This window comes from Bipolaris oryzae, assembly GCF_000523455.1.
Source record: "Bipolaris oryzae ATCC 44560 unplaced genomic scaffold scaffold_77, whole genome shotgun sequence".
Taxonomy (NCBI): Eukaryota; Fungi; Ascomycota; class Dothideomycetes; order Pleosporales; family Pleosporaceae; genus Bipolaris; species Bipolaris oryzae.
This window is the reverse complement of record NW_006911353.1, coordinates 19089-46459: the sequence shown is the minus strand read 5'-3', so window position 1 is coordinate 46459 and position 27371 is coordinate 19089. Positions and strand designations below refer to the sequence as shown.

Here is a 27371-nt window from a genome sequence, read left to right as displayed (position 1 = left end):
AATTCGACTTGTACCCCACAAAACCCCACAGCCTGTAAGATATGGCCAACAAGTAATATGTAAAGGAACGTCGGGTGATGTCTTAGCCGGAGCTATTGCTTCTTTTTGAGTTTATTGGGCACTGTGCGAAATGCCACACACGGTAGTTCTACTATGATTGGGTGGAGTCGGTCGGCAAATATGTATGATTCTACGCAGCAGATATCCGCCCGGCTCGAGTCCATCCAACTATCTGTATTGCGGGTTGTTTGTGGAAGCCAACCAACAGTCCATCCGCCCCCCACTGTAGGCGGGGCTACGCGTAGGGTATCTCTTGTGCCTTGCCCCACCGCCGATGCCGGGAATGCCGTCCCCACGGAGAGACGGAACCACATACCACACAATCGGTCCGATACGACTGTGCGTCATGACCACACAGCACTCTACTCAACGGGGTGTAGAATGCTTGCAGGCGCCAATCAACCGCCAGACTCCCAGGAATACTGCATGCATATATGGAACATTTCCGATTGAGCTGTTGGTAACAAACTGTCTGTTCTACACATGCTGCGTTTTAAGATCGGAGGATAGACGTCCATAGTTCACACCGCCTGACAGTCCAATTTACCATTCAAGATGGCTGACATCTGCGACATAAACGCACCAGTTAGACGCCAGCTAGCTGAATACAAGCCCATCAACCCGTGTGGCCGTCTCGTCGAGAGCACACCGACATCAGTTGTACGGGTATGCAATGAGGGGCCGGATGCCCCGCGCTAATGTTTGACGCGGAATGTGGGGACATTTCTCCTGTCACTGCAGACAATACCATCACTCCAGCCATTGCATGAGGTGCCAGTACCAAGCCGTCAGCCGTCATCTTTATTCTAGCCATCATTGACCGGCGTCTTGTGGGACACGCTCTCGAGAAGCCCCAACCTCACGCAACTGGGAAAAGCGTTCATCCGGCAGTTGTGTCGAGGCTAGCTGGAGCTCCTGCTGACAGTTGAGACGTCGATTGCGTGGACTTCGGAGCCAGATTTAACCCCTTGAACCGTTTTTCTACATTGTGTGCCGCGGACTGCACTGTAATGCTGACCGTTGTGCCCAATACGCGATAAGAAAAGACCTTTGCCTGTGCTCTGCAAAACCAATACCGCACAGATATGGCAGAGCGACGAAGCTCTTTTGATCAAGCCTCGGCTGGCTTTCGGGCCCATTTGCCAGATCTATCCAGTCCACGCTTCACCACAGCTGCCAAACAAGACATATACCAATATGTCCAGTCAATGCAAGACAACCGTGCTCCGCCGTGGTTGTACGACTTGACAAAGGTATGGGAAAAGCTGTTGGAAGAGCCCTACACAGGTGTTACCAACGATGGCAAAGTACGACCAAATCTTTTCAAGGCCCAAGACGAAGGTGCCAATGTCCAGGGTGCGTTTGAAAAAGCAGGAGACCTCTTAAAGGGCCTGGATGATGAGAAGAGAAAAAAGTTAGTGTATCCGATCAACGCGAGAGAATGGAGGGCATGGAGCAACCCAGAGTTTCTACTGAGGCCATTTGGACTAAGGCTCGAGGAAGGTAAGAAGGTCTTTGGGCAAAAGTCTTGATACCGTACTAATATTAACAGTGCCGGAAAGCACTGCACAGTCAATCCTCGCCGTGGTCGAGGCGTCCTTGTCGCCAGAAGGCTACCAAAAGGCACTATCTGCTATGCGCATCAATCATTTTCTAGGAGAAGTCGTCAAACTCCCCAATATCCTGAATAAGTACTCGTACAATTTTCTCTTGTTCGGGACGCCCTCTATATCCGCGTCCTCACCATGGGGCTGGCTCCTTTACGGCCACCATCTCGATATCGCATGCTTCTTCAAGGGGACTCAGGTCGTCATTACTCCCTCTTTTACCGGCGCAGAACCCAACATCATCGACCAAGGTGAATGGAAAGGAACCCAGATCCTTCACAAGGAAGGCAATCTCGGGTTGAAGCTAATGCAGAGCTTGAGTGCAGAGGAGCAGCAAAAAGCTCAAGTCTTCAAGAAGATGAGGGACGAGGGCATGAAGCAAGTTTACGGCAACTCTAACAACGATGAGAGCAAGCGTGACGAACTCATCACGGACACGTGGGGCCCAGATGACCAGCGTCATCGCTGCGGCGCCTTTCGAGACAACCGGGTTGTTCCTTACGAGGGTGTTTTAGTCTCTTCGCTCAACCCCACTCAACAAGACCTTATCTTGGCTATTTGTCACGAGTTCCTTCTTTACCATCCATCCAACGCTCGTGAGCTCAAACTTAAGCAGATCAAACAGCATCTTGACGAAACATACTTTTGCTGGATCGGTGGCTTCAGCGATGACGACGCGTTTTACTTCCGGATCCAGAGCCCGGTTATCCTGGTGGAATTCGATCATCATTCCGGAGTCTTCCTGACAAACAAGGAGCCGGCCAAGTATCATACGCATACTATTGTGCGGACACCTAACGCGGGAGATTACGGTCAGGCCATTAGGGATAGTCATGAAAAACTAGAATAGTTTGTTTGTGCTGACATCGGGACCCGAGTCAATCAGAGACAGCGGTTCAAAAGGACAAAACAGTGTTGCGTGCCGTGTCAAAGTTCGTCAGCTGACATTCTCCGAATCCGTCCGAACGTGATATCTGCATCTTTCTACTCAATTTTTCCGCCGGAATTTTTGCATTCTATGAGAATACGACAGTTAGGTTCAAAAGAATCGTCTGCCACAAGTCATGCACTAAAATATACTGGAGTCTCCGCGGGAGAGGAATAGGCAGGCAATCCTTCGTCCCTGACATGGTGTGGGTCCAACTACAACACCATAACCAATGGCGGGCCTAACTGTGCCGGGATATCCCTAAGCGGCTTGACTACTGGGCGCAGCTAGCCTCGAAGGAAAACGCACCTCTTATCGACTTCTACTTGTGGTAACCCCCCGGGAGGGGATCATAACTCGGTTGTTTGCATCCGCAGCAAGATTGACAGAAACTCATGCAGGGCAGAGGGATAGATCCATGCCATGGCTCGTATACGCTATTTGCGAAACGTGTGGGATTCGACATTGGATGCCTTGGTGGCAATCCAATCTCTCTATTCACTCAGCGGAGATTGAGAGATAGATGATCCTTTTAAGCCCACTTGGCTCCCCGCCCTTGCCACGCGGATACCCCAGATACACCTTTTCAAAGGACCTTTTCGCTCCCTCGATTTGATATTCACGGTCGTTTCCTCCACCCCACTCGTTCATCTAATATAATATAATCAACGTACTTAATTCGTAATCATGTCTTTCAGCATCCGCAACACCATTGCCCTGGGCGCATTATCCGCTCTCGCCGCGGCACAAACCACGCCGCCCAAGCTGGACGCAACCTGCGCCGATGTAGTCATCTTCATGGCTCGCGGAAACGATGCTCCTTACCGTGATGGACGCACCTTTCCGTTTGTCGAAGCAACCTGTGGCAAGTTGATTGCCGAGGGCAAGACGTGTGACCACATCGATATTCAGTTCGACGTTACCCTCGGTGGGGACTACTGCGCTCAGGTGGCAGAGGGAGCCCGCAATGGTATCTCTCAGATTACCGCCTTCAGCCAAAAGTGCCCTTGCACACACATAGTAGTTAATGGGTACTCTGAGGGAGCCCATGTTGTTGGTGATGTCTTGGGTGGGCCAGGTGGTTGCTCCTTTGTGAGCAACGGTCTTGACAGCACCTCTCCTGCTGGCAAAGCCAGTAAGTATACACAGATTTTGACTTTACTTTTGTTCAGTGCTGACTTGGAAAAGTTGCTGCGGCTCTGCTGTGGGGAGATGTCATGCACACCGCGAACCAACCTTACAATGTCCTCGACGGTGCCAGCAAGCAAAAGAACCCACGCGCGCCTGGAGACCTCGCCCTTTTGAACCGCTATGCACCCGTCCTTCGCTCTTACTGTGCAGCTGGAGATCCAGTTTGTGCTGGAGGTGAAATCGTCGCTGATCACCTGAACTACTTTGAGCTCTACACCGACGAGGCTTCGTCCTGGGTCGTGTCCAAGATCAATGGCGTTGCACCTCTGCCTTCTTGTGCTGTGTCCAGCTCTTCCAGCTCATCTTCCGTACCTACTCCTACCGCTAGTGTTTCCGCTTCATCTGTCGTACAGACCCCTACCGCTACTGTGTCTGCTTCGTCTATTGTACAGACCCCTACCGCTACTGTGTCGGCTTCATCTGTCGTCGCACCCATTGATTCCTCGAGTGCGGGTGAGCCTTACGTTCCTACCGCTTCCGAGGGCGCAGAGACACCATATCCGACTTCCCCGGCCACTGTTTCTCCATTCCCTCCACCAGTCGACTACGATGCGTGTGTCCTCCAGGTTCACGTAGAGTATGTCTACGCCCACATGTAAGTGTGCGAGAGATGAGACGTGGAAAATATCGGTTGTTAGTCGTGGTGATTGTTACAAAAAGCGTGTAAATAATACATAGTTGCAAGTCCCGAGGAAATATCCTGATTTTACCAACGCAAGATTGTGTTACTGGACTTGGTGCTGGTGCCTGCGCATAAAATGCCGAGTATGATTTCATGATGCCGTAAATATTTGCGGAGATTATCTGAACCAAACCAGACATTTCAATATTAGTTATTGGGTTTGCTGGTAACATATGTCGACTATGTGAAGAAGCATTATTGTCCCATAGTGAAGGTGGGGGCGGAGACTTTGTAATGTGAAGAGGGCAACAAACATATGTGGAGAAGTCGAGTTTTCATATGACCAGAGCAAAGAAATTCAAAAAAAAAGGATGTGACACTACTGATGCAAAGATGAACGTCAAAGCCGTTAAAACCGTTGATATCGTAGTAACGCCGTAAAGCGATCCCTGCACCCCCGCGAACTTTGTGAACCTCACGTCACCTTTACACCCGAGCCCAGCTCTACTACACTCCACAGCCCGAAAAGTGGCACAGTGTGCAGCACTACAGCACCTAGAAGTAACAGACAACTATATATTCGTGACAGGCATCTCACCCAAACTCTCCAAACCTCAGTTCTCCCAACAACCATTTCACAACACCATGTACCGAATACGACCACCTTTGCCCACCCTCAGCGCAACCCGCGCACCTCTCTCACTCCCACTGCCAGCCCGCCCCCGCTTCTATCAACAACTCCCCTTCAACCAGGGCCCGCGCCCACAATACAAGCGCTTCTCCAGTTCCTCTGGCGGTCTCTCCGGGCTTCTCTACCGCTGGGCCGCACGCCCAACTTTCTACCGCGACATCGGCATCCTCAGCGCCGGCGCCGGCGCATTCTACCTGTACAATCTCGAAGAAGTGCCCGTCTCGGGCCGCCGCCGCTTCAACATCATACCGGCGGAGCTCGAGGAAGCCATTGGGCGCTCGTCGGTCGACCAGGTGCGCGAGCAGTACGCCGGTCGCATCCTCCCGGACAATGATATGCGCGTGCGCAAGGTGAAAAAGGTGCTGCAGCGCTTGCTGCCGTATGCAGAAGGCGAAGGCCTCCAAGGCCTCGATTGGGAGGTTACGGTTATAGAGAGTCCGGAGCAGAATGCGTTTGTGGCGCCGGGGGGGAAGGTGTTTGTGTTCACGGGTATATTGCCGTTGTGTCGGGATGAAGATGGGATTGCGGCGGTGCTGGGTCATGAGATTGCGCATGTGGTTGCGCGTCATACTGCGTTCGTTTCCCCCTCCCCCGCTCCCCTTTTTCCTTACACACTGTAAACTGGAAACTTTTGGTGGCTAACGCACAATGAATGGAAAATAGAGAACGCATGTCCCAAGCTCCACTCGTTCTCATCGGCGTCCTCGCCCTCTCCCTCTTCGATATATCGTTCTACTCCGGTAAACTCCTCATCGACCTCTTTCTCTCCATGCCCGCCTCGCGCAAGCACGAGGCGGAAGCCGATTTCATCGGCCTCATGATGATGGCGCAGGGCTGCTACAAACCGCAGGCTGCCATGGACTTTTGGGCCCGCATGGAGAAAATGGGTAATGGGGAGCCTCCGCAGATACTGAGTACGCATCCGAGTCATCATAATCGCGAGGAGAAGATCCGAGAGTGGTTGCCCAAGGCGTTGGAGAAGGCTGAGGCGAGTGAGTGCTATAGCACGAGTCAGTATGGTATGTGTTTTGATCTCGTTTCACCTTCTTGTTATCATGTATTTTTTTTCCCTCTTTTTTTTCCTTTGGTTGTCGAGGAAATATCAGACTAACGACGTATTACAGCAAATCAATTCAGCTCTGCATTCAGTGGCCTTGGGGGGTGGTAATACGGCCGTTGCCGTGCCTTGTATTCTAAAGAGTGACTGTACAAAACATTAACGATTAACTAATGATGATAATGATCTACGGTAGAGGATGCCTTGTTGCCCAAATTCGCCGCCCCTGCACCGACTAATTCAAGCTTCTGCTAGGTATCATAATGTCATAATTTTTTGTACTCTATCCCGGTCGGGTCGCCAGTCTGGACCCGCGTCAGCTTTTGGACGTTGGGCGGCTTTGCTAAATCGACACTCAATCTACTCATGGCTTCGTCCTCCTCTGCCACGGCCGACAAGTCGTCGTTGTACCGATGCCTACCCACATCCTCGCCCACATCAATCTCCTTGTCTACAATTACGCTTATATTAAGGTCGATGCCCTTGCCCATTTCCTTTTCCCGCACCGTCAACCTCTTTTCTTCTTCAAAGTCAAAGCTCTTGCGATTCTTCTCCAAATCCTCACTTCCGTCTCTGCTCACTAAATCTTGCTCTGCCCAGCTCTCAGGGTACCCAGGTAGGGTGGACATCTCCGAGGGTGTGGCGGGCCGACTGGCCGACTGGAAAACGTGCCTGAACAGGGGATAGAGACAAGGAAGAGAGGCTGCGAGGATGCTGACGTCGACTTCGATTTGCGACCAGACTGGAACCCAGGCCCAACCCCTGAAACCGTGTTAGTAACAGTAAATAACGCATACAACATGCAAACCCTACCAGCTGTAATCGTTGTCCTGCCAGCCCTTTCCCGGTTTGATTGGCCTGCCGGCCATGACGATTTCACATAGCCGCATAGTGCTGGCTATGACCGGTATCAATCCGACAGAGAGGACGACTACCAGAGCCGCTACAGCGATCGTTAGCTATGATTGGATACAGACCCAGCAATGGCAAACGTACTGCGTTGTCTACGATTGAACTTGAAGAGCCGTAGCAAGGGCAGGGGGAACATGAGAAGAACAATGTCGGTAGCGACGTTGATGGCAGCAGAGGTAATCATGAACTCGGCCACATCGATGCATCCTCCGTCATTGACGTGCACAATGTCCCAGATGCGAGATACGGGTACACACAGAAAGAGTTGGGCCTGAGCAATGCCACTGTTAGTATGGGGTAGCAATGCGATGTGCACTGGACGAGGCGAGCAACGAGAACGTACCGTGAAAGAGGAGATGCCAAATGCAGTCATGAAGCCTGCGACTGTCCATACAGCAGGAGCCTGAACAATCCACGGTAGACCTTTTCTCCCATAGCCTATCCTATAGTATAAGGCAAGTATGCTCATCTTGACCGCCCTGATATTTTTTTTGAGTTAGGGGTTGGACTATACATGGTAGACAGGAGATGCATACCAGTTTGCGACAAAGTATATGAGCATGTTGATCCACTGATACTAATGGGCAGTCAGCAGTGTACGTGGGGGCAAGAGCGATGCGAAGCATACCATGAGCATGTGGTTGAACTGCTCGATGCGCAACTCGGTGGTATGGCGACCCTGGCCATGCTCGACCTGCAGTATTATGGTGACGGTCTGGGCAGCCCCAAGGACCGTGGCAAGGGCAATGAAGACGTCGTCGAGGCCGAATCTCTTGACAATGCATGCACGTGTAAAGCAGCTAGACAGGGTTAGTATACAAGTCATGCAGGGTGGGTGATGTATCTGTGTATGTACCGGAGGGCGACAAACGTCACGGCAACGGTGTACATGGCGAGGCTGACTCTGGCCAGCAGCGGACCTTGGTCATGGCCGTTGGCAAAGACAATGTGGCCCATTGCGTGTAGGGTAGGATGGTGGGAGACGCAAGGCGAGGAGTTGGGACATGGGGTTGTGATGGATGGATGGATGGACGGATGGCGAGCAAGGGACAGGGACAGGAACAGGAGAAGAAGGGAAAAAGGCAAGCGGCGATGGGGCAGGCGTGCGATGGCGCCGATGGGGCCTATTTCAGATCTAATACAGATGTGAGGTCAGCAGGAAGGATGGCGACACTGGCAATGCACCATGTCGATCAGCGCGTTGCAAACGTTTCCGCCGCATGATTGACGCGGCGTTATTTGAAACGCCAGGACGAACTTCCAGAAGCAAGCGGTGCTATAAAAACGCGAAGGAGCTGCGTGGCCCGTGCGGCAGCCTCGAAATTTGAGCGTGGTGAGTGACACTGGTGTGACGAGGCCTGTCGCAACGCCGCTCTTGAAACCATGTTTGGGCCGACGGCTCCCAATGGCATCGCAGCCAGGTGCGTGCGAAGAACCCATGGCCTCAGGTGCCTGCAGCGGCAGCGGGGGTTGAATGGCTCGACTGTTTCCTGCTCATCGACTGTACACAAAGTAGTAGGATAACAGGACAGGCCTTGGGACCGAGGGTTGGACCGACGAATACGACGGACCATCCCGGCCCTACTTATTCACGTCGAGTCGAGTGCATCAAGAGCCTCTCGTGCGTCTCAAAAAGGGCGGAGAAACAACGGAAATTTTGGCTCCCAGGTTCCAGGTCACGGATGGGCCGTGGCTGACATAATCCGCTGGCTGGGCCCTTCTGTCGAGCTTGCAAGCAGTAAGTACTCACGGCGACTGCAACCGACGAGGCCAAGCAGTTGGCAGCATAAACGTCTGGCAGCATGGGCTGATGTAAGTACTGCGTATGTACATAGTGTAGCCGGGTTTAGGGGCGCGAGAGTGGCAATGGTTTGTGCTAGTTGTGAATGCGCTGTGGGTGTTCGGCATGGGCCGGCGGCGCAGTAGCCGTGCGCAAGCACTCAGGGCGACTGGTATGCTGTGGCATGCCTGGGGGATGGAGGTTGTTTTACTCTAGTTTCCAGGGAATGAAGGAACAGAACAGGCTGGTGGAGAGAAGGGCAGGATGGTAACTAAGTAATGCCTGGGTGGACGAGGGAGCGAGGACGAGGGGCTTTGGAGGGGAGGGGGGGAGGGGGGAGGCGGCTGATCGGTGCGGGGGAAGCCTGATCAGGCTACGGGTGGCTGACGAGGCTGCGGCCTAGTGCTGCCAGTCCACACGTTGTACTCACGTCACCTTGGAAGCATCAAAAAGCACTGCATATTCTGCCTGGAGCGGAGCGAAGGGGCCAAGGGGCGAAAGGGGAGGGGGGGAGCCATATGTGGCGCTGCACAAGATGCCCAACAATCTGACAAGAAGCATTCACTGCACTTGCCAGCACCACTGCTCCCACCACGGCTAGCACTATATACTTACTACTGTACTCCCACCACCACCACTAACCACCCTGGGCCCAGACCCCAAGCATTCGCCTATCTCAAGCTCCGCCGTGCCCGTGTTAAACCGCGCCTCGCGCCCCTCGCCCAACTCAACTCTCCGCCGGCCCCTCGACTGGTGGTTACACGGCATCGCTCCGTTGTCTGGTTGCTCGCATCGGTGCAGGTGCGACCGCATCCACGGCAGGTGCTTCCCTCGTCCACTGCCTGCCCAGCACAGTGACTAAGTAAGTAAGTGTACGTAAGCAAGCAAGCAGGCAAGCAGGCAAGCAGGCAAGCAGGCAAGCACGCAGGCAAGCAAGCAAGCACGCAGGCAGTAGGCGCGCCTTCCCCTCCAACCCCATCCCCCCGTCCCCCTCATGCCACTGCCAATGCCAACACCCCTGCCCTGCGTACTGCAACCTGCAGTAAGCCCCTCTTGCGCCACTGCATGAGTGTGAGCACGCTCAATTCCTCGCCCGTAACCGCTAACTGTCTTGTTCTCCCAACAGTCTCCAACTACCCCCACCAGAGGCCGCGCCTGGTCCGCCTGGTCCGCCACACGACCACTCCTACCTATATTCACTCCCTCGAATATTCCCTCGCCCCGAGGTCGCCATGGCCACTCACGCGACCATCACCTTCTCCCAGCCGGGCGTCCGTCCCCCCGTCTATGTCACCTCCTCCCTCAGCGGCTGGACCCCGCTTGAGATGGACGTGGCCGACGCCACGACCGCCTCGGGTGATCCCATCTTCACAAAGACATTTTCCAACGTGGACCAGGGGAGCTACCAGTACAAGGTCCGTCTTGGTCAAGACCACTGGATCTTGGACGAGTCAAAGCAAACGGGTATGGCTGAAAGCAGGCTCCCCCGGGTGCCCCGCTGACACACAGCAGCTACCGACGACCAAGGCATTCGCAACAATGTTATCCATGTTGAGCCCGCTGCTCCTGAGCCTTCGCAGAGCTCAGCGCCAGACAGTACACCTACGCAAGCAACCACATCAAGCGATCCGCCTGCAGCGCCCTCTCATGAGCCTGCCTTGAAGCGCCTCGACAGCCGCAAAGACAGCACCATGGACCAGGACCAACTGCCCGTCCCACCAGCTAACCTGGAGCCTGATGCCAAACCAACAGGCGAGGTGGATTCGTCGACCAAGCCTGGCGTGCTGGAACCGCCTCATGTGCCCATCGTTGTCGTCGACAAGGTGGACACCGAACCTGCGTCTGCCGAGGACGCTACCGAGGACGCTACCGCTGCCCAACACACTGCGCATGACACGAAAGCTGCCGACGCATTGCCCGACAAAGTCGAAACCGTACCTCAACACCACGTTGAGCCTGGCACAGGCGATGAGCAAACAACACCATTATTGCAACATGAATCCTCCCAGGCCGACCCATCGCCCTTGCCGCCCTCCATGGACACGATTGATGAAGAGTCTATGCCTTCATCAGCCGATCACACTAGTTCTGGAGACGCCATGGACACCCCGTCCGAATTGGACGAGGGCGACGAGTTGAACTTGGTACCCTTGCTTAGCCACGAGACTAGTGTAGCCCAGGAGAGTAACGGCCTTGCAAATGTACCGCTGTTTGGTCACGAAGCAGAGACTGGAAACCATCATGCCAATCAAGTCCCGCTCTTATCCCATGAGTCCAACCTACCAGACGACACCGCTGTTACGACCGACTCTGATGGAGGAGACGAGCTAGATCGATTTCCGGCACTGGCGCATGAAGGTAAATCCTCGGCGTACAAGGGAAGTGATATCATAGCTAAGAGTAATCATCTCGGGGATGGAGGATCACATCTTGATAGGCCTCACAGTAATCATGGCGAATCTGGCAACTACCCTGAGGGAGATGATGGCGACGCGCCTCTCCTGCCCCACGAGCGGGAAGCGGAAACCGCTGACCATGCTGGCTCAGTCTCTTCGCAAGACTATGCGCCATTCCCGACGGAAAAGCAGTCTGCTTTTAGCTACGAAACGGAAGGCGCGCAAAACCTCTTTGGTGGGCCTGGCCGATATGATTTCTTCAAGACACGGAAAAACAGCAGCCTACCTCATCGATTACCTCGATCGGATGCTGAGGACGAAGACTTAAACGATCCGTCGTTGGAGCGCTTTCCCACCAACCGTGATCTGATTTTGCAGCGCGTAGCCTCGATAGGGGCCGAACTCCCCGAAGATGAGGCCACGCACGAACACCCTTGCTCACCACAACCGTCAGTCTTCTCGCAAGCATGTTCTTCAGTTGATCTTGTACCAGTCAAGTCATATACATCGTTGGCCTCTGTCCCTGAAGCGGACGACAGTGATGAGGAGGATGAGGAGCAAGACACTCATGATCTTGACAGCTTGCCTTCACCCATCTACATTGGTAAAAACTACCTTCGTGTATCCAATCCACCATCTGGATTCGCCCGTGATCCCAACGCCACACCTGTCATCAACGCAAGTAAGCAGCTGGGAGATATAATGCAGGCCAAAGACGAAGACTCGGCAGACCATGCGAAAGAAGCAACTGGCGAAGCTAAAAGCATCAACGGATACGACGCTGCTCAGGACGAGTCAAAATCTACCAACACCTTGCGTGATGCCATATCCTTGCCTACCAAGGCCACAACATCTCCGCCTACGTCTGATCTCAATGCTACAAATGAAGCACCCCAACCTGTTTCTAATACAGACTCAGAGCTTCGACAGCGCAAAGGTCTTACCGAAGAGCCCTCGCAGGACGCAGACACACCAGGAACTGCTGCAAAGGATGCGACAACTCCCAAGGAAAAGGTAGAAAACAAGACGTCATCTTTGGCATCTCTACACCCGCCCGAGAAGCACAGTGGCGGTCCGCTCAAGCTCTTGTTTGGCGATCGGAAACGAGCCAGGTAAGCCAGCATCTTATTCCTTCTGCATATGACTTGTGACGATACCCCTCCATCCACACTCTCTTCTCCTTGATGGGCTATCATTTTTAGTTACAACGAATCTTGCTAACACTACTTTTTTTCTTAGTGCATCGGCCCTCGTCATTGGTGGGGCGCTTGCGGCATACTATTACATGTCTGCAAAACCCTAATAACCTCTCTCACCCCTTTTTTGTTCCCCCCCCCCCCCTCTCTCTCTCATCACTGTCGTGTTTGATTCTTCTGATGAGCGAATGGCACATTAGACTAGTGCATGATGCATGACGGACGTACAATGAATGACCACGGCTTATGAAACTCATGCTTGGTAATGAAGTCAAGCGCTTCGGCGTACTCTATAGAGGCACTTTACACATTACTTCTCCTCTCTTGCGCCTTTTGTTGTTTACTATTACAGGCTTTTAGTAGCCGGGATCCTGCTAGGAGCTTTTGTCAGATTCACAGCTACGTAATGATACGAAATGACAAACAAATGGCAACACACAAGTCTCTCTCTCTCTCGCTCTCTCTCTCTCTCACACACACACACATTCTCTCTCTTAGAGGGCAAAGATTTCTCATCTTATTCATATCTCATTTCGTAAAAAAGGCGTACATGCTATCTGCCTGTTCCTTAAAGCAACGCTATCTAGGTATCGAAGAATCTCTCCCCTGGTCCTTTTTGTGAAAAAGAAACTGCCGGAAAGACTCAAGTCTATGGAGTAATACGTCAGCGAGTGGACAAACTAAGCAGCCCTAGAATATGCCCATGTTTTTTTCATGTTTTAACCCACAAGGAAAGCAAGTGTACAAGGAACAAACGATACAGGCGCAGCCTCGTTTGCCATTTCTTCTTCTTTTTTTTTCAAATCTTCTCATCTTTCCTTCTCTTTCTGCTGCTTTGTATTTTTTTAATTACAAACGAGGCCTGCTTGCCCCGCTCGATGGTGTACTCACCGACTTGTTCTTGATGTCATAGCGGTCGTTGTTCATAATCTTCTCCCATCCAGCAACAAAGTCCTTGACAAACTTGTTCGCGTTGTCCGAAGTTGCGTATGTCTCGGCAATGGCACGGAGCTCAGGGTGGTGACCAAAGACGAGGTCGTGGCGTGTGCCCGTCCACTTCTTCTGGCCCGTCTTGCGGTCGAAACCCTCGTATAGCTCCTTGCTGGCGTCGGTCGCCTTCCACTCAAGGTTGTTGTCGAGCAAGTTGACGAAGAAGTCGTTGGTGAGCTGGCCGGGGCGCTGGGTGAAGACTCCGTGAGAGGAGCCGTCCCAGTTGGCATTCAGCGCACGCAAACCACCAGTGAGGACAACCATCTCGGGGGCGGTGAGCCGAAGAAGGTGGGCCTTGTCAACGTCGAGCTGCTCGGTGCGGACACGCTCAGTGCCCTTTCCGTAGTTGCGGAAACCATCTGTGACGGGCTCAAGGTGCTCGAAAGACTGCGCGTCAGTCTGCTCCTGGGAAGCGTCGGTGCGGCCAGGCGCAAAAGGAACAGGCACACCGGCAGCCTTCTCAACTGCGGCGGTACCAGCAAGGACAATCAAGTCGGCCAGAGAGACCTTCTTGCTGCTGCCACTGTTGAACTTGGACTGAATGCCCTCAAGTGCCTTGAGAACCTCAGCCAACTCCTTGGGGTTGTTTACCTCCCAGTCCTTCTGGGGAGCGAGGCGGATGCGAGCACCGTTGGCGCCACCACGCTTGTCGCTGCCACGGAAAGAAGCTGCGGAAGCCCAAGCAGTGCGGATAAGCTTGGCAGGCTCAATGCCAGCGTCGAGAACCTGCTTCTTCAAAGCCTGAATCTCAGACTCGCCAATGATCTCACCCTCGGGCTCAGGGACAGGGTCTTCCCAGAGAAGAATCTCCTTGGGAATCTCTGGGCCGATCCACCTAGAGCGGGGACCCATGTCACGGTGAAGAAGCTTGAACCAGGCACGAGTAAAAGCGTCATGCAGTTCCTCAGGGTGGTCTAGCCAGCGGCGAGTGATCTTCTCGTAGGCAGGGTCCATGCGCATCGACAAGTCAGTGGTAAGCATCCTGGGCTTGTGCTTCTTGTTGGGGTCGTAGGCGTCTGGAATAATCTCCTCATCTGTCTTAGCAACCCACTGGTTGGCACCAGCAGGGCTCTTCTCCAGCTCCCATTCAAACTTGTAGAGGTACTCCAGGTACTTGTTGCTCCACTTGGCGGGTGTGCTAGTCCATGTGACCTCGAGACCACTGGTGATGGTATCTGGACCATTGCCACGGCCGTGCTTGTTCACCCAGCCGAGACCTTGAGTTCCAAGGTCCTCCGAGTTGGGGTCTGGGCCAGTGTTTTCGCTGGGAGCGGCACCGTGTGTCTTTCCGAATGTGTGACCACCAACAATGAGAGCAGCGGTTTCCACGTCGCTCATAGCCATACGGCCAAAGGTTGTGCGGATGTCGTGGGCGGCGGCAACGGGGTCGGGTACGCCTTCGGGACCTGGACGAGTCAGTAACAGGAAGAGATGTGTATTCCAAGAAGAAACTTACCCTCGGGGTTCACGTAGATGAGACCCATGTGTGCAGCAGCCAGTGGCTGCTCAAGATTTCTCGCTGTGTGGGTATCCTTGGCGTCGTTCTTGTGCTGGTCACCGTCCATGATGCCCTGGCCCTTGATACCCTTTGCGCCATCAGCATAACGGACGTCGCTGCCGAGCCACTCGGTCTCGCCGCCCCAGTAGACAGACTCGTCCGACTGGAAGGTGTCTGAACGGCCTCCGGCAAAACCAAAGGTCGGGCATCCCATGGACTCAATGGCAACGTTTCCGGCGAGAAGCAAGAGATCGGCCCATGAAATCTTGTTTCCGTACTTCTGCTTGATGGGCCAGAGCAGGCGGCGGGCCTTGTCGAGGGAGACGTTGTCGGGCCAGGCGTTGAGGGGAGCAAAGCGCTGCTGTCCATCACCACCGCCACCACGGCCGTCGGTGACACGGTATGTTCCAGCAGCGTGCCATGACAGACGGACGCTATTTGCAGGGTTAGAGGGCGAGATGGAGAGGCCAGGACAAAGGGCTAAACATACAAAAAGCCACCATAGTGACCAAAGTCGGCAGGCCACCAGTCCTGCGAGTCGGTCATCAAGGCTGTGAGGTCCTTCTTCAAGGCATCGTAGTCGAGCTTCTTGAACTCTTCGGCGTAGTTGAAGTCAGGACCGAAGGGGTTCTGTCTGGGGTCGTGTTGGCGCAGGATGTTTACCCTGAGCTCGTTTGGCCACCAGTCCGAGTTTCTTGTGCCAGCGCCGGCGACGTTGGGCACCTTCTTGACAGGACACTCGCCTTTGGACATGATGAATGATTGGGTCGTGTGCTTTGAGAGGGAATGGTTCAAACACAGGCTGTAGAGCAGTGTAGCGGGAGCGGCGTCTAAGTAGTATAAGTATAAGCGGCGAGTAGCGGGGCATTCATAAGCACCTGTTCTGGCCACTGGTCGCTGCTCCCCTCGATCCCCTCTCCCCTCCAAGTCGCCAGTCCAGTGGGTCCGCGTATGATGGCTCCATTTTGCCTAGCATGATGGCCATTCACCCCACTACAGTACACGACTCCCTGTGCCCCCAGTGGCCAACAACAGATGGCTGACGACATGTATGCCGATAGCCTACTAAGTGTGTATTTTTGTCTGCGATTACCTTTTTTTTCCTCCATTGCGCTCGTTGCACTCTTCAGAGTTGACGTTGGCTCGCTCTGCATTGTACACCTAGGGTAGACGGTCAATTGCATTGCACGAGCCTGTCAGGTGAGAGGCATGTGGACTGGAAGACCCCGCTTTCATGTCCGGAACCGGTTCCGCATCACGATCGTGGGCGCATCTGAAATTCGACCCGTTTGATTGGCCAACGCGCAGTCACGTGACGGTCTTGTGCACCGAGGCACGCAACACGCTGGTGGCGGAAAAAGACGGCTCCATGTGCTGCACAGTCCAGACACCTGCTTTGAGTAAGCATAAGCCCTCCAGATCTGCACACATCAGCTGCTGTCCTACTCCTAGACTAGGCTGTATCTCGCCATTGCCACGCCTGCACACGTATGTCCAAGAATGCTAGATGCTTCGACGCCATTTACTACGTAGCCGCCACGACTCCATGCCCCAACATGTCTCCACGACCTGGTCGCCCAATTCCGCATGTGCGAGGCTCTCCAAATGTCTCTCTGTACCACTCACTTCAGCAAAGGAAATGACATTTAGCCAGCGACTGGGAAACGATGTGCGCCAACTTGAACGCCGGTGGCCAGTCCCCTGCACCAGACATACTGTACTACTTTTGCTCACCATGAATACTCTCTCTTCCACATGTCATTCCAGCATTTCCGCACACCCGCCCCTTCTACTACACTACACTACACTACACTACACTACACTACATTACACTAAAGATGTGACAAGAAAACAGCGGTTTCCTCCAGCTAAGACATGCTTGCAACACTGTCAGCTTACATAGTGTTTGAGTGCCATGCCAACCCCACATACATTGCCCCGCATCGCCTCTCAGCAGGGCCCCTCGACATGGGGAAGCTAGACGCCCGCAGAATTGCCGCTCCCAAATTGTACAAGTCGATCTCGCGAGACAAGCCGTCTGATTCAAAGCAGTCTATATGTACTTATAACCATTAGTGGCCTCGCGCCCTTGACTCGAATGGTTCATCTGCGTTTCACCGGCTTGCTTGCACTAATAGGCCCGTTTCCACTTCGTCCGGCAGATGTTGGAGAAGCTATAGGACTCCCTTCTTGAAGAGGGGTAAAGACATATCGAGGTATTCATATACATACAACTCCTGTCTATGTACACACTGCTCTGTCTCCTTCTTTCCAGTCACTCCATCGGTCTTCTACTGCGATAACTCCAGTCGCTTAGGCAGTTTTACCGACTATCCCAGATTCCACTCAACATGGCACAAGACAAAGTCCAAACGTTTGAGATTCCAAAAACCTGCAAAGGAGGTGTCGTGATCAATGAAGGTCCAGACTTTTATGTAGAAGTACAGGATGTTCCAGTCCCAGAGATTGGTAGGTTTTCAGAAGCGTGCTTTGCATTCCAGGCACCATGCTCACACAATCCAACAGGACCTACCGAGGTTCTCATTAAGCTCAATACCACCGGCCTCTGCCATTCAGATCTCCATGTCATGTCTAACGATTGGAATATGCCCAAGATGTCCGTCTTTGGGACCAGATGCTCTGGACACGAAGGCGCGGGCGTCATAGTAAAGGTTGGCGATCAGGTCAAGAATTTGAAGCCTGGTATGCGAGCTGGCTACAAGGTGAGCAGACCCAGGTGTTGCAATGACTGAATTTATCTATGTAATCGTTAGTTCTGACATGTCATAGCCTATCCAAGACACTTGTGGTGTATGTGAGCTCTGCCGTAACGGCAATGAGTGCTACTGTCCAGAAGCTGTCGTGACTGGCTTAACGATCGACGGGTCATACAAACAGTACATAGTCTCCCCCGAGAGATACACGACGCTGATTCCAGACGGAGTAGATGATTACATAGCAGGGCCCATTATGTGTTCGGCCTCGACAATGTACACCTCCATTAAAGAATCACAACTGCGACCAGGAGACTGGGCAGTTTTCCCCGGCGCCGGCGGGGGTGTCGGGCTACAGGGTGTGCAACTAGCCAAGGCCATGGGTCTGCGAGCTGTAGCCATTGATACTGGAGAGGACAAGAAGAAGCTGTGCTTGGAAGTTGGCGGTGCAGAACACTTCATCGATTTCAGAAAGGTGGAAAATGTTGCCGAAGAGATAGTGCGACTCTGTGACGGCATCGGCGCACACGGCGTCTTTGTCACTGCTGTCCAAAGCTATCCCTCCTCGATATCGTACCTCGGTAGCCGCGTCGGTGGCAAGGTGATGTGCATCGGGCTGCCACCGGCTGGTACTCAGCACATCGACGTCGACCCGACCCATATGTGCATGAGAAAGCAGACCATAACAGGCACGCTGGTGAGCAACATGGCAGATGTGGACAAGACACTTGAGTTTGCCAGCCGAGGGCTACTGAAGCCTATCTATACAGTATATCCCTTGAGCCAATTCAATGAAGCAGTACAAAAGCTAAAGCGTGGCGAGATTGCCGGAAGGGCAGTTGTGGACTTTAACCAGGAGTAATTGATAGATGGTTCAGATATCAAATGGGACAAGCTTGAGCAATTTCAATCAATGTCAATGTATTTCCGACGAGAATGAGCCTACAAGTATCTTCTCGTATTATTATCGAATGGCTGTCAAGGATGATGTGCTGCTTCGTACATACCATGGTTCTGAGCCATGGTGCACAGACCACTCCTGATTCGCTGCACCTGTCCCATCACGGCTCAGCCCTACGTCGCAGATACCACGATTACTGTACCGCACATCTCTCCACATAATGATTGCTTGAGCAATGCGCCCTGGCGTTCAAACAAGCATATGTCGAGGGCATGTCCAGCTCTTCGCACAGTCGGTCCCCAATCGGACACGTCAACACCTCGTCAAGCCGCGCATCTAACGGGAAGCAGCCAGCCGTTGAAGATGACCGCAGCGATGAAGAGGCACTGTTGGCGAACGATCCACTAGATCCCGATTTACCTGAGCAGTACGCACTTCTTCCAACATCCCTCCGCTCACGATACTGAATTGCATCGCCTAGACTATCATTTAAACGCAAACCAAAGGCACCCGCTTCTTCATTCGGCTTCTCACGCTATTTCCCTTCGCCGCTTACGCCCTCCAGCAGTCGCGCATCGCCCTCACCACGATCTCATCGTACAACTCCATCAAGCGAACTTGACTTGAACTATCTCGAAACACCAGGCAGCGCCGGTGAACACACCCAAGACGCCAAAGATGCAAGCGGGTTAGATTGGCACGTTGAGGGGCCGGGCCGAAGGGTAGGCTACGACGATCTTACCGCCATCGACTGGATCTTTGAATATGCAAAGGAACGCCAGCGGCTGAGGTACCTCTACATAGGCACCAGCGGCATCTTGGGGCACGTGAAGCAGCTTGCAGATGCAAGTCAGGTCTGGATCATCTTGGTCGCCGCAGGCATACTAAGCGGAGGCATCGCCGCTTTCATTGACATTGCGAGCGATTGGCTTGCGGATCTCAAGACGGGATACTGTCACAATGTGGATGGAGACGGGCGATTCTATCTGAACAAGAGCTTTTGTTGCTGGGGAATCAATGAAGCACAGGCCTGTCACGATTGGGATTCGTGGGGCTCGGCTATGGGCATTGGGAGCGCTGGTGGAAGATATGTTGTCGATTATGTCTTGTTCATTCTCTACTCGGTGAGTGTCCACTGATCAACTGGATTGGAAGAACGAGAATACTAACAGCCACTTAGGTGATGTTCGCAGCATGCGCCAGCTTTCTAGTTCGGGAATTCTCTCCTTATGCCAAACACAGCGGTATACCAGAAATCAAAACTGTTCTCGGTGGGTTCGTTATCCGGCATTTCCTAGGCGGCTGGACGCTAGTCACAAAGACAATTGGCTTGGTAAGTAGCCTCGCAAGAAACAACTCCTGGATTACTAGCTAACATGGCCAGTGTCTGGCAGTCGCATCAGGTCTGTGGCTGGGCAAGGAAGGTCCCTTGGTACACGTAGCGTGCTGCTCGGCGAACCTCTTCATGAAGCTATTTAGTAGCGTAAACGGCAATGAAGGTCAGTATTTTCCGCTCGTCATTTGTTACAATCCATTGATTTGAGTAGCACGGAAACGAGAGGTACTCTCAGCTGCGGCTGCAGCAGGTATTTCAGTCGCTTTTGGTGCACCTATAGGCGGTGTACTCTTCAGCCTTGAACAGCTGTCGTACTACTTTCCAGACAAGACCATGTGGAGCAGTTTCGTATGCGCCATGGTAGCCGCCGTCACACTACAAGCATGCAACCCCTTCCGCACCGGCAAGCTTGTCTTGTATCAAGTCACTTATCACAGTGGATGGCACGACTTTGAGCTCTTGCCCTTTATCTTTCTCGGAATCTTGGGTGGTCTTTTTGGAGGCTTGTTCATCAAGCTTAACATGGGCGTTGCTGAGTGGCGAAAGAACAGACAATACCTCAAAGGCCCTGTGAGGGAAGTTGTCATCGTGGCATTCGTGACGGCCCTGATCAACTTTCCCATCAAGTTCATGCGCGCCCAAGCTTCCGAACTAGTGCATATCCTTTTCGCTGAATGTGCTGATCTCACCGAAGATACGCTGGGCCTCTGCAAATCTGGTAAAGCAAACACTGGAGTAATCGCTTTGTTACTGGTGTCTTCGGGATTGGGCATCATACTAGCAGGCTTCACATTCGGTCTGCAGATTCCAGCGGGTATCATTCTTCCTTCCATGGCCATTGGCGGTCTCTTTGGTCGTGCAGTGGGGCTATCTGTGCAAGTAGTCCAGGGTGCTTGGCCGTCCCTCTTCTTCTTCAGCTCCTGCGAACCTGATGTACCTTGCGTGACCCCAGGAACGTATGCTATTATTGGAGCAGCATCGGCGCTTGCGGGCACCACACGCATGACAGTTTCGATTGTGGTCATCATGTTTGAGCTGACTGGGGCTCTTACGTATGTTCTACCCATTATGATTGCAGTCATGATCAGCAAATGGACTGGTGACGCCATCTCCCCACGGGGCATTTATGAGTCCTGGATACATTTTAAAGGGTACCCTTTCCTCGACAATCGCGACGACAACGGTAGCTCGATTCCAGATGTCAGTGCAAGCCATGTCATGACACGCATCGAAGACCTGACGGCCATGACAGCAACCGGACACACTATTGGGTCGCTGCGCGAGCTTTTGTCTCAACATCGGTTCCGTGGGTTTCCCGTGATTGACAACAGTCGTGATGCTCTGCTGTTGGGTTACATATCCAGAACTGAACTACAATACGCGCTTCAGACTGCCCTGACGCCTCCTCGGAACCTAGCGCCTGAAACAGAAGCGTACTTTGCCCACCAGCCCCTCTCCGACCCCACGACTTCCCTCGATCTCCGGCCGTGGATGGACCAAACGCCCATGACACTACATGCCAAAGCCAGCTTTCAGCTCACAGTATCCATGTTCCAGAAGCTCGGGTTGCGATATGTCTTGTTCACGGATCGAGGCACACTCAAGGGGTTGCTTACCAAGAAGGATGTCTGGTACGTCATGGAAGGCATGGAGGAAGAGCGTGAAGACGATGGTAGAGAGGGGCTCGGAGATGAGAGACAAGAGGATGAAGAGGATGAGCAGAGTGACCTACTGGACACGGCGGAGGATGAGCACGCAGGCTTGATTGGTGCCCATGGTAGATAGGGAGCAGAAAATGAGATTTGACACCGTGTCTAGCACCTTCTATGCTGGTGGGCTTGAAGAAAAAAAGGGTCTCGATCTCTGCTGGATTGTCATGCGGTGATATCACCGCATGTCGCGCATGCGGTGTAGGCCACGCCGGTGGGGGATTGCTCGTTTGGCAGGTTGGCCGTTGATCAGGGCCACGGGGAGGGCTTCCCGCCAGGAACACAAGGCAAATCAATAAGCGAAGCTCTCACCGACAGTGACGCTACGACCAAAGCATACCGTCGGCCTCGGACTTGGTGCGACGTGTCGTCCGGCTCTTGAGGAGTGCAGAGAGTGGAGTGGATACAATGCAGTGCCAGCTGCATGGCGTGGTCTGTGCAGCGCAAGACTCGGCTGGCCAATCATAGGCGAGAGGGTGGGTGTGGCCGCAAGGGGCTTAGCGTCATGGCAGTGCCGCGGCTTGCTGCTTGGACCTGCATCCACCCGCCCTTAACATCCGGCCTCGCCCATTCAGACTCCAGAGCCTTCTCTCCCCGCCGCCCCGTCTGTGACTCGGCCTTTGTTTGTCCCAGTACACTACACTACCCCCGATCCCCTTCCCTTACACTCGTTTCACTGTCAAAGAACAAACATCGACACCCGCCATGGATGCCTTGATCGTCTAACGTCAAAGAAGCACGGAGCGGCTATGACTAGGCCTTGGCATACGTCGCGATCCGGCAGACGACGTGAATCGCGCTGAAAGAACACCAACGCTTGCACGCGATAGCGGCGCCTCGCCAATCATCTTTGCCAGATCTACACCATAATAACTCTTCCCACCACGCCCACACCATGGCCCACGCGACCGACCCAGAGCGCAGGAGCAGAAGGAAGCATTCGCATTCGTCATCCAGGGCTTCGAGGACGCGTTCCTCGTCCAAGAAGCCTCATGTTTCGCCTCCCGTGCCAGACATGTATTTGCAAGACCATGCACCACCGGTCCAGGCTACCCCTCAAAGCCAACCCCAGTATATACCACATCAGCGCTCCTATTCCCAATCTACTGTTACATCCCCGCCATTATACCACAGCTGTTCTGCGAGCCCGCCCGAGCGCTCAGATTACGGCCAGATGCCCGGAGCCTATCCTCAAGATGTGCCGCGGTATTGGTCTCCTCCACCACAGCCTGTTCAACCTTATGCCAGCCAATCCACGATCCGCTTTGCTTCCCCACCGCCTCCTGAGTCACGCGGCCAGGGTCCTTTCCAGCAGCAATGGGACAGTCTTGACCGCATGGCTACGAGGTCTTTTACCAATTTGCGTGACACGGCTGGCAAGGGGATGAACAAGCTGACTACCAACTGCATCGAGCGGCCCACGGCTGCTGTCGCCACCAAGAGCATGCAGACTTTGTGCCGTGGGGCAGCGTTATACGATGTCATTACCTCAAAGTTCGACTCTGTTATTACTAGCATCGATGACGAACAGTTCAGCGGTAAAGAGCAAGATTTGATGATGGAGTTTGGCGACCAGATGGACTACGAGGAGCCCGTGAAAACGAGCCCGCCGCTTGGCGGAGGTAGACGTCATGGTCGGGACGAGGTTTCTCCCAAGCCTAGTAGTGACAAAGGATCAAACCATTTCTCAAAAGTATGGCTTTACTCCAACTCACGCCTGCCGCCGCATCTACCCCCTTTTAAAGTGTATCTCCCGACGTATCCCTTGTTGTGCTTGGCGGCAACGTACTCTGAAAAGGCGTACCTACCTCCCGGTACCAAGAAGAGTTCTGAAATGGAGACGCATATCCCTGCCGACTGGCGTAGCGGTACCAAAGCCATGGTTCTAAAGTCTATACCCGTCGAAGAGCTGAACACGATCGTGTTTGCTATTCGTGGAAGTCAGACATTCATGGATTGGGCCGTCAACTACAACTCTGCGCCAAGCAGCCCGGCCAAGTTTCTCGATGACCCGGGAAACTTGTGCCATGCGGGGTTTCTCTATGTCGCAAAAAAGATGATCAAGACAGTCGCAGAGCGGCTCAAGGTCTTGCTACAAGAGAATCCTGCGCGCTCTAATTGTAGTCTGCTCATCACCGGCCACTCCGCAGGCGGAGCGGTCGCCGCGTTGCTATACGCGCACATGATGAGCACCAAGGTTGAGTCTGAACTCAGCTACCTCACCAGCTTCTTCAAGCGGGTGCACTGCGTCACTTTTGGTGCACCGCCAGTCAGTCTGCGGCCGCTCAAGAAGCCCGAAGACAAGCGGCACCGAAAGAGTCTTTTCTACAGCTTCATCAACGAAGGTGACCCTATACCGAGAGCTGATAAGAGCGTGCTCCGAAGCCTGCTCAAGCTGTATGCCAGTCCTGCACCTACCATGGCCTCGAGCTCTGGCTCTGCAACGGCGTCGTCGTCCAGAACCAATGTCTCGCGCTCACATTCTTCATCACCGCCAAAATCCAGATCCAAACACGGCTTTGCTGCACGACTCTCACGGGGATCGAAAATCTCGTTGGAAACAAACAACACCCAATCGTCTTCGTCATCTTCGCTACCCGCTTGGCCAATCCCACCCTGTACCTTGTCGCCTGCCGGCCGACTTGTTGTATTGAGGCAGAGAGTAGGGACCAGGAACGAGGACGACGTCGAAGCTGTGACGGTGGACGATGAAATGCTGAGAAAAGTCGTATATGGAGATTTGCTCAAGCATCAGATGGCGACTTACAAGAAGCGCATCGAGGGTGTTGCTGTTCGCGCCGTTACCGCAAACGGTGTCTGAGATTGCCAAAAAAAAGACTTTTCTTGACGAATTTGTATGCCTCACGAATTACATGATTACGAATCTTTTTAGAAAAGAAAATGAAAAAAAATATGTCCGAGTATACTCGTCTTAAATCTACTTTTGAACAGGATACGTGATCAGTGTCATAAGCGCAATGTGCAATTCGGCTCGTGGGCAACATGCAAATTGACCATTATCCTTATGCATCAATGATATCTCCAGAAAAAAACAGTCCTTTTTGCAACATCAACACTCATCATGAAGATAGATTCCTCAATCGAAAGAAAGAACCAACAGTGGTATACTCAATCTATACATCTCTAGCCTAAAAAGACGCTTCTCCTGCAGCCTCTACGCCATGATTAAATCATACGCCGCCTTTGTGCTCATAAGCACCAGCACATAATGTGCTATAATGCCTGCCGCACCATAATACCTTCCCTTCCCCCCACTCTCCGCACTCCTCGTATACCCGACCGAATAAAACACACGATTGACACTCCACGCGACGCCCAGGGCCGCCGTCGCCATGGGGAACCTCAGCCCAGAAACCAGCATAGCAGCGAGCGCAGTAGTGTGGTTCTCGCCAAAGTTCTGGTGTGCGCGCTGCGCAGCGTTGAAGGCGAGCATGGCGGATTTGGAGGCGGGCGACGCGGTTTGGACTTGTTCGTATGACGCGTATTCGAAGGGGTACGGGATCTTGGCTGCTCTGCGGAAGGAGCCGACGCGCGCGCCGAGCCAGACGCCGACGAAGAAGGTGGAGACGGCGGCGCCGAGGACGTAGCTGGTGGGGAAGGGTTAGCTGTGGGTGGAGAGGTGAGGGCTGAGGGATGGGGCTTGTGGGAGTTGGTGTGTGTAAGAGTTGGGGAAACGGAGGAGAGGGGGGAGGGGGGGCAATTGGATGATGGATACGTACCCGTACTCGTCTGGAACCTGGATAATGGCCATGATTTCAGTCGGTTTTGGTGTTGTTGGTGTATCTCTTCACAGTCGTCTATTCGTTGCGTAGTCGAGTTGCCCTTTCCAAAATCTTGTAGAGAAAAGAAAGTTGTTGGCAATCAATATTGGGTAGCCAATTCGGTCCTTCTTATACGTCTCTTTTAATTGCTTCTTTTGGAGACGCTGGATCGATGTAGAAATCGGTGGAATGTTGTGGCTCTGAAAGGGATGGGTGGGAAAGCTACCTGTTCAGTAGTTGTGTTACGCGACCAGTTTCAGCGGGGCTGCGGGCGCTAGTTTCCCCGACTCGATGCTAAACAGCAAGGCTCCATCATGCGTTCGGTGCAACATTCTTGCCGATTGCTGCGGTACAGCTATGGTACGGAAAAGAATTGTAGTACAGTGGTCTGCATTGTTGGGATTACACGTTGTTCACAGCGTCGCGTGCTGCGTGGCTGGACGGGTAGAGTGTGTAAGCCGTGCCCGTCGGACAGAAAGTGTTCCCATTGTGAATTCAGGCGGCCAGGCAGAGTCGAGAATTGCGAGATTTTGTGTCACTAGGCAACTTGGTTATATCATCCAGCCGTCTTGTTGTAAGAATATGATTTGTTCAATGTGCTCAAGGGTGTCTTGTAGAAGAAAGTGGTTGGTGTAGGTGAAGAGTTGGTCACTTTTAGAAGAAGAAAACAAACATGAAAAATGGCGGCGTTTGGGATTAAATTGAGTTCAGAGACAAGGCTGGGCATTGGATGTGGGTGTATATCGTGATTCCTCGGCTCAATGACGAAAGCCTTGCTGACTGAATCCGAACATGGGATCGATAACGTGGTGAAGTTCGAACGGACAAATCCGGACTTGCTCTCTTTGGTGTGACATTGTAGATGTATTCATTTGAGCCAGGCTAATTCTCTACTCTGCTTGATCAAACAAGTTTATCCTCTTCTCGGACGGCATACGCAGCTACCGCGTAGTATGATCTATGCTTCAAGCTTTCACGACAGATGGCCTCGTCTTCTTATCCTCTACTACCTGTGATTCCCGACTCTTCTAGTGCCTCCATAGTACCTTGGAAATCCTGTCGCTTGTCAGCTTCTATTCCGTCTGGGATCTTGCTCACCCCAGAAAGTGTACTTACGGGTAGTGCAGCAAGCAAACATATCAAATTTCCTGCAACAAAGATGGCCCATGAAGCAGACGCCTGGAAAATTAGTAGCTTCAGGTACTTCCACGGTGTCTCTGTTGAAATGTGAGTGTACATGTGAACAACTGCAATTGGTAAGGCGAGGATCATTTGGGCAATGTGTCGACAAGTGGAGAGAAATTTCAAAAAGCCAGGGCTGTAGTTGATATCTTGAACTCGACGCTTGGGCGACTGAACGTGTAGCTGGAAGCCGCGAATGATGCATAGAAGAATGGCGGCGGCTGCAACGTTGAGAGGAGTGTAGTAGCGAAGTACAGCAGAGCATTCAATCCCCCTGTCGAGCAGGCGGCTACACCGTCGCTTCATATTCTTATTCGTCATAGAAACAGACGCTATCCATCGCGCTATATGTATGATGCTCTGCGAAGTCATGTACTGGACACAGGCGAAGGGTGCGGAGTGAAGTATAGCTTTGGTAGCAACCGTCATAGGGGAGCCATGGGTGTTGCGGACGAGTTTGCTCAGGGGTTTGGCTACTGGATTTCCAGTTGTGCTGTCGGCAATCTGGTAATGGTATTTCTGGCGAGTTCGTCGGGTGACCCAGAAGCAAAATGTGTCGTAGACTACAGAGTAAACCGCGATAAGGAGGAGGGAGAGAAGGGTGTTGTTGATGATTGTGGTAAACTTCAGTGTGGTGTACAAGACAGGCTCTGCGACAAGGTTGGTTAATTGTAAATTGCGAGGTAAAGCGTATAGGTATACTTTCTTGCCATAGATCACTCCACACCAATCGTGTGGAGGAATGTTCGTGAGCCATGTCAATCGTGAGCAACGGGAACGAATAGGGTTGATCGAGATTGTGGCGAATGCAGAATTGGG

General features: G+C 52.9%; 10 protein-coding genes across 10 annotated transcripts; 6 read left to right on the top strand and 4 right to left on the bottom strand.

The window, feature by feature from the left end:
• Window positions 1-1145: 1145 nt before the first annotated feature.
• Window positions 1146-2517, top strand: COCMIDRAFT_37317 (uncharacterized protein; the record flags this gene model as incomplete). The annotated part of the gene is made up of 2 exons (XM_007690390.1): window positions 1146-1563; window positions 1613-2517. The coding sequence occupies 2 exons, from the start codon at window positions 1146-1148 to the stop codon at window positions 2515-2517; spliced, it is 1323 nt and encodes a 440-aa protein (XP_007688580.1).
• A 765-nt stretch (window positions 2518-3282) lies between these two features.
• Window positions 3283-4385, top strand: COCMIDRAFT_96976 (carbohydrate esterase family 5 protein; the record flags this gene model as incomplete). The annotated part of the gene is made up of 2 exons (XM_007690406.1): window positions 3283-3730; window positions 3784-4385. The coding sequence occupies 2 exons, from the start codon at window positions 3283-3285 to the stop codon at window positions 4383-4385; spliced, it is 1050 nt and encodes a 349-aa protein (XP_007688596.1).
• A 668-nt stretch (window positions 4386-5053) lies between these two features.
• On the top strand, window positions 5054-6267 carry COCMIDRAFT_97039 (uncharacterized protein; the record flags this gene model as incomplete). The annotated part of the gene is made up of 3 exons (XM_007690405.1): window positions 5054-5673; window positions 5763-6118; window positions 6224-6267. 3 exons carry the CDS (start codon window positions 5054-5056, stop codon window positions 6265-6267), a joined length of 1020 nt encoding a protein of 339 aa, XP_007688595.1.
• Window positions 6268-6520: 253 nt separating this feature from the next.
• On the bottom strand, window positions 6521-8025 carry COCMIDRAFT_26846 (uncharacterized protein; the record flags this gene model as incomplete). The annotated part of the gene is made up of 8 exons (XM_007690384.1): window positions 6521-6538; window positions 6582-6918; window positions 6970-7099; window positions 7153-7339; window positions 7412-7547; window positions 7605-7645; window positions 7697-7868; window positions 7925-8025. The coding sequence occupies 8 exons, from the start codon at window positions 8023-8025 to the stop codon at window positions 6521-6523; spliced, it is 1122 nt and encodes a 373-aa protein (XP_007688574.1).
• Window positions 8026-10080: 2055 nt separating this feature from the next.
• On the top strand, window positions 10081-12547 carry COCMIDRAFT_97006 (uncharacterized protein; the record flags this gene model as incomplete). The annotated part of the gene is made up of 3 exons (XM_007690404.1): window positions 10081-10312; window positions 10361-12356; window positions 12484-12547. 3 exons carry the CDS (start codon window positions 10081-10083, stop codon window positions 12545-12547), a joined length of 2292 nt encoding a protein of 763 aa, XP_007688594.1.
• Window positions 12548-13289: 742 nt separating this feature from the next.
• On the bottom strand, window positions 13290-15681 carry COCMIDRAFT_37312 (uncharacterized protein; the record flags this gene model as incomplete). Its single annotated transcript, XM_007690389.1, has 3 exons — window positions 13290-14836; window positions 14887-15362; window positions 15419-15681. 3 exons carry the CDS (start codon window positions 15679-15681, stop codon window positions 13290-13292), a joined length of 2286 nt encoding a protein of 761 aa, XP_007688579.1.
• Window positions 15682-17279: 1598 nt separating this feature from the next.
• COCMIDRAFT_96959 (uncharacterized protein) lies at window positions 17280-21664 on the top strand (the record flags this gene model as incomplete). The annotated part of the gene is made up of 8 exons (XM_007690403.1): window positions 17280-17397; window positions 17455-17651; window positions 17719-18500; window positions 18824-18970; window positions 19025-19667; window positions 19724-19876; window positions 19928-20042; window positions 20091-21664. The coding sequence occupies 8 exons, from the start codon at window positions 17280-17282 to the stop codon at window positions 21662-21664; spliced, it is 3729 nt and encodes a 1242-aa protein (XP_007688593.1).
• A 939-nt stretch (window positions 21665-22603) lies between these two features.
• On the top strand, window positions 22604-24409 carry COCMIDRAFT_37309 (uncharacterized protein; the record flags this gene model as incomplete). The annotated part of the gene is made up of 1 exon (XM_007690388.1): window positions 22604-24409. One exon carries the CDS (start codon window positions 22604-22606, stop codon window positions 24407-24409), a length of 1806 nt encoding a protein of 601 aa, XP_007688578.1.
• A 354-nt stretch (window positions 24410-24763) lies between these two features.
• Window positions 24764-25360, bottom strand: COCMIDRAFT_96982 (uncharacterized protein; the record flags this gene model as incomplete). The annotated part of the gene is made up of 2 exons (XM_007690402.1): window positions 24764-25196; window positions 25329-25360. 2 exons carry the CDS (start codon window positions 25358-25360, stop codon window positions 24764-24766), a joined length of 465 nt encoding a protein of 154 aa, XP_007688592.1.
• A 1006-nt stretch (window positions 25361-26366) lies between these two features.
• COCMIDRAFT_97050 (uncharacterized protein) lies at window positions 26367-27309 on the bottom strand (the record flags this gene model as incomplete). The annotated part of the gene is made up of 3 exons (XM_007690401.1): window positions 26367-26426; window positions 26487-27202; window positions 27255-27309. The coding sequence occupies 3 exons, from the start codon at window positions 27307-27309 to the stop codon at window positions 26367-26369; spliced, it is 831 nt and encodes a 276-aa protein (XP_007688591.1).
• Between the last annotated feature and the right edge of the window lie 62 nt (window positions 27310-27371).